General features: G+C 41.1%; 1 protein-coding gene across 1 annotated transcript; it reads right to left on the bottom strand.

The window, feature by feature from the left end:
* Positions 1-4,987: 4,987 nt before the first annotated feature.
* Positions 4,988-5,752, bottom strand: LOC113755897. Its single transcript, XM_027299764.1, has one exon. It carries the CDS (start codon positions 5,750-5,752, stop codon positions 4,988-4,990), a length of 765 nt encoding a protein of 254 aa, XP_027155565.1.
* Positions 5,753-6,000: the final 248 nt, after the last annotated feature.

Raw genomic sequence — 6,000 nt, 5'->3', positions numbered from 1 at the left:
GTCAAACTTCAACTGCATTATATATAATTAAATGATTAGTCTGCACAGCAGATTTACAAAAGGCTGGCAACTGCCAGGAAATCATTGTGGGCTTCTTTGTTAAGCCACACAGGGAATGATTGCTTCCACCTAGTTTCATGTAACAAGTTAATTGCTAGCTTAGCTAGCCTATGGCTACACAGGTTCATTTCTCTCCTTATGTGAAAAAAGGAGCATTTCCAGAATGAGAGACTCAACTGCTTTATGTCTTCAACGAGCATGTCCAAAGAGGTTAGACCTTGACCTCCTATAATGATTCTATCCACCACTGCTTTGCAGTCCGAGAGGATCAATAAGGATGTCATATCTTTCTCAATAGCCTTGCTCAGTGCTGTTCTAATAGCGATAACCTCCATTTCAGTTGCATCTCTACCTCCTGGCTGCGGGATAGACCAAGTCGTCAGAATCCTGCCATTGTTAGCTTTAGCAATGATTCCCACTCCTGCTTTCTTTCTGGCTTGATTCATTCCTGCATCCGTATACATAATGGAACTATGTTGTTCCATTAGTCCAACTAACATGCTCTGTCTGTCATCTGGTTGGCGGCCCGTACCATTGGTCACCTCTGCATTTCTTCCTGCTTCATCAAACTCTATCCATTCTTCCATTGCTTTTTTGGATATCTGGTCATCTTCTTTTAGATCCTGGTTAAAGTTCCACCCATTTCTTGCCTTCCAAATTTGCCAGAGAAAATTTGCTGTGATTTCAATGTGTTTATTCCCATCTTCCCTTGATCTGCCACCCTGCATATGTTCCCACCATTTCCAAAAGTTCCAGTTATGTTCTTCAATGTCGTCCCAAGAGACAGGAAATGTTGCCCAAGCCAGCACTCTAGATTTGCAGCGAAAAAGTGCATGTTCAGTCGTTTCTGGTTTTTCCCCGCAGTATTTGCATATCGGATCACCCTTGCTCGTCCTTCTAAAAATTTCCTCATTAGTTGGAAGGATACAATGGAGACATTTCCACAAGAAATGTTTAATTTTATGTTTGATATTCAGTCCCCAAAGTTGATTCCAGACCTTGGATCTTTCCTTGTTTGTGCTGGAATTAACATTCGCCTTATTCTTCTCACTGCTCTCTTTGAATCTCTCTTTGGCCTTAGCATACCCAGATTTAGAAGAATAGCAGCCATTATCTGTATATCTCCATTTGAATCTGTCATTCTTTTGGAATACACTGAGAGGAATAGCCATGATCGCCTTTGCCTATTCCTTTGAAAACAGTCCTTGAATGATGTCTTTGTTCCATTCCTCCCCTTGATCAAACTGCTAACTTTGGTTAGTTGGTAGCCATTTGGTTTTAGGGAGGAGACTCTTCCATTTTTTGAATTATCTAACCATCTATCTTCCCATATTTCCACTGTTGATCCATCCCCAACTTGCTTCCAGATTCCACTTTCAAGCAACTCTAAAGAACTATGCAAACTTTGCCAAATCCATGATGCTCCAGCTTTTACTTTGGATTGAAAGATATTGGAATTAGGGAAGTATCTGTTTTTCATAACTTTACTTACTAACAAGTTGGGACAGGTAATAAGTCGCCAAACTTGTTTGGCAAGCAAAGCTTCATTGAAACAGAGCAAATCCCTAAACCCAAGACCACCATTTTCTTTCCTATCAGCAATATCATTCCATTTCTTCCAATGCATTCTTTTTTCCCCTTGATCATTTCCCCACCAAAATCTGGCCATTAACCCACTTAGCTCTTTGCACAGGCTCTTTGATAATCTGAACACGGACATGGCATAGGATAGAAGAGCAGTGGCAACTGATTTGAGTAGCACCTCTTTCCCTGCATTACTCAACAATTTCCCTTTCCAGTTCTGAATCCTAGACATCAAATTGTCTCTGATGAATCTGAACACACTGTTTTTCGACCTTCCAACCACTAGGGGTAGGCCCAAGTACTTTCCTTGTGTAACTTGTTGGATTCCTCCTAACTTCTGTAGCACCTCCTCCTTCTCCCTACTGCCTGTATTTTTACTGAAGATGACTGCTAATTTGTTGATGTTGACTTGTTGTCCTGATGCTTTTCCATAGCACTCCAGTATCTCTTTTATGTGTCTTGCTTCATCACCACTAGCTTTACAAAAAATGAGTGAGTCATCAGCAAAAATAAAAGGGATACATTGGGGCCTTGTCTGACAATTTTGACACCTGAAATTTGTTTGTTACTGACAGCATTGTTTAGGAGATTAGAAAGCCCTTCAACACAGAACATAAATAGGTACGGGGAAAGGGGATCTCCCTGTCTAATTCCTCTAGATGGATTAACATACCCTCGCTTCACACCATTAATATTGAAAGAGTAAGACACAGAGGAAAGGCAGCTATGCATCTATCTAATCCACAGAGGGGCAAATCCCATTTTACAGAAAATGGCATATAGGAATTTCCACTCGACTCTATCATAGGCTTTGGAAAGGTCAAGCTTAATGGCCATGTACCCCTCCTTCCCCTTTCTTTTTGACTTCAGCCAGTGCATATATTCGTGAACAACTATGACATTGTCAAGTATTTGCCTATTTGGAACAAAAGTAGCCTGAGAGTAACTAATGCAAGAGTTAAGAAGAGGTTTGAGTCTGTTCACCATAATCTTGGAAATTATTTTGTAAAAAACATTACACAGACTGATAGGCCTAAAGTGAGCAAGATTGAAGGGGTTGTCTATTTTAGGAATAAGGGTGACCAGGGTCTCATTGATAGCTTTGGAGAGGAAGCCAGTGTGAAAAAAACCTTGGATAGTATCAACTACATCTACTTTGATAATATTCCAAAATCTTTGAAAAAACACAGGGGACATACCATCAGGTCCTGGGGATTTGTTTGGGTGCATGGAGAACACAGCAATTCTGATTTCCTTCTCGGTAATAGGTCTGGTAAGTTGCAAATTCATCTGCTCAGTGATAGTCCTCGGAATACCATTTAATATCTCATCAAAATCTGATGGCTTCGAAGATGTGAATAGCTGATTGTAGAAGTGAGCAATCTCCTCTCCAAATTCCTCCTCGGTTGTGCACCATCCACCCTGTTCCTTCTCAAGCCTGGTAATTCTATTTCTTTTCCTTCGGCCATTCACAACAGCATGAAAATAAGATGTGTTCTTGTCCCCACTTTGAAGCCAATTGATTCTAGCCCTCTGGTTCCAATAAAGTTCCTCTTGTTTATAAGCTTCAGAAAGCTGCTTCCTAAGCATTTTAATGGTCTCTTTAGCATTATTACCATTCCTGGTCCTTGTAGCATGAATCTCTTCTTTGATCCTTTTGATTTCTTTTTTGCTATTTAGCTTCAGCATTCTACTCCAGGCTGATAGATTCATTTTGCACTGTTTGATCTTCCTGCTGATTCTCACTCCTCTAGACCCCACTTGGTTTTTACCCCAAACCTCTTGGATTATGCCCTCCACTTCCCTATATTGCAACCATCTGGAATCAAAGTGAAATCTTCTTTTTGGTTTTCTGATTCTAGGCTCTGTCTCCAAGAGGATAATGTTGTGATCAGATGCTTCCACTTCAATATGAGTCACTCTTGCATCTTTGAATACTTCGCACCATTCTGCACTTGCAAGAGCTCTGTCCAATCTCTGTTTAATTTCTCCATCCCCCTCCCATAGGTTACTCCAAGTCCAAGGGAGGCCCACAAAACCAATATCCAGGAGCTCATTGTTGTTAATAAAGCCTTTGAAGTCAGAGAACGTCCAATTAGGCCTCAACCTGCCCCCCCATTTTTCATTATTGGAAATTATGTCATTAAAATCCCCAATTAAAACTTTTTTTTTACCCCAGATTTTGCTCATATTAGTCAAAAAATCCCATTGCTTTTTCCTCATATTATCGTCAGTGCTAGCATAAATAAAAATGCACCACCAGGTACCAGAATCATTGTCAATTTTCAACAGAAGTTCCAAAGTAAAAGGGGTTGATAAAACATCCAAAACATTGGTAGTATTTTTCCAAAAAACAGCAAGTCCACCAGCTTTACCTACAGGATCCACTAAAACCATTTCCTCATATCCTATTTTCCTTTTAAAGCCATTCAAAAAAATTTTTTGGTTTTTAGTTTCGCATAGAAAAATAATATTAGGGGAGTGAAGATGGATTACCTCCTTAAGACAGGGAATAGTCAAGGAGCTCCCTGCCCCTCGACAATTCCACGCCGCAACTATCATGTGATCCTGGGAGACCACTTAAGACTGGCCTCCATGACCTCAGAATTTGGTAACTCATCGCACTCTTGCTCCGCTTACACCTCTTCGCCAAGCCCCCATCAATTTGCATATGGTTGGCTTCTTCCTCCTCCTCTGAAGGTTTCCTTTTAGCAGCTATAGTTGTAGCTTCAATGTTCATGTCCACATCTGATAGCGGTATTCTACCCAGCTGACCTTGTTGCCATTTGCCATCTTTCCTGGCTACCTTAAACTGCTTCCTGCCTTTAATTCCCATCGCCTTCACCGCAGGATTATGGTTGCTTACTCCTTGGTTTGCATCTGCTGGCTTCACGACGGAATACCCGAGAGATGTGATGTTCTTTTCTGTCATGATGTTTTCAACCGTTATTTCCATTAATTCCACACGATCCTGTTTGACATCCTCCTTAATTTGAGGACTTTTTAGAGTTAGACTACTAATTGGGCTTGGGTTAGTGCAACTTTTGACTTCCCCTTGGGTCCACATGCTTTCTTCTTGTTTTTTTGTGTTTTCAGATACGGGTATACTAGACCTTTTATCCGTCCCGCCCGTTTTTGAATTTTGACTTTGGATCTTTTGTTCCCCCTCTTTCCCTAACAAGACTGTGTCATCTTCCCGCTCTTTCCGAACAATCTTCAGTTCATCATTGTCAGGTCGACTGGATCCCAAGCCCCTAGTCTGTTGAACTATGTACTCTCCTTCAAACAGAAGCCTCTGAGCAGCCAGATTCATCGATTCTTTTGGCTCCCTAGAGAAATTTGATCAGTACTCTGTTCTCTTTTTTGGGGAAGTTCCTTTGGCCAGAGCTCTCATCCAGGCCCCGTATTGAGGTTTGGGGTTACCCCTGTTTGTACCTGCTTTGAGCCTGCAAGCTTTGTCATTGTGCCCAATTAAATCGCATCCATAGCAGAAGTCTGGGCACTTTTCGTACCTAAAGTCCACCCATATATTCATTCCATTTAACTTGACCACAGTTCCTCTAAGCAGGGGAAGGGATATATTAATCACTACTTTCAGCTTTATATGTCTCCCTTCTTTGCTGCCCCCCAAAGGGATGATAATGTCCTCCACAGCTTCAAAAATACCACCAATCTTTATCCCTATTTCTTTTGTGATCCAATGAACTGGCAAGTTCCATAATTGAACCCAGATGTGCGCATTTTGAAATGCCTCCATTCGGCGATCAATTCCTTCTTCCCACACCTTAACATTGAGGAGCTGGTTGTCTATTGTGTAAGGTCTTCCGTCCAGAACCTTTTCCATATCCATCGCATCGGAGAAATTGAATTGGAATAGATTTGCCCCTAATTCAACTGCCACCATGTTCTTTGGAAAACCCCACACTTGATTGACAAAATTCTTCACTCCTGTGAAGTTGGCGATTCTATCTCCCATTATTCTTCCAAAAAGGCTTTTCCTGCATTCTTCCTTGCCTATATCCTCATCTACCCCGTCCAAAGTAATACCTGAACTTTCTTTGTTGGATAAATCAAATCTGTCGAACACTTTCACAAGGTCGTCAACCATACTCCGAAGAGATATTAAATGGTATTTCAGGCTCCTCACTCGATGAGGTGCTACTTGACCGACCTGCACAAAGGAAAACAAAATCAATCTGTTCAAGTTAGACGCATGCACATAAGACCCTGAGCCAAGATAGTAAGAAACACAAGTGTTTTAAAAACAGAGAGATTAAGGGAATTTTAGCAAGAGAAGGAAGTTTTTTTTTTTTCCAAAGAGAGAGGGACGTTTGAAAGGGTAAAGAACTACTGTAA

Source organism: Coffea eugenioides, chromosome 2 (assembly GCF_003713205.1).
Source record: "Coffea eugenioides isolate CCC68of chromosome 2, Ceug_1.0, whole genome shotgun sequence".
Taxonomy (NCBI): Eukaryota; Viridiplantae; Streptophyta; class Magnoliopsida; order Gentianales; family Rubiaceae; genus Coffea; species Coffea eugenioides.
The sequence above is the reverse complement of the archived record's forward strand: the minus strand, read 5'-3'. Positions and strand labels throughout refer to the sequence as shown.

Coding starts and splice junctions, on each gene's coding strand:
- LOC113755897 (XM_027299764.1), bottom strand. CDS start 5,752: ATGGTTGACGACCTTGTGAAAGTGTTCGACAGATTTGATTTATCCAAC.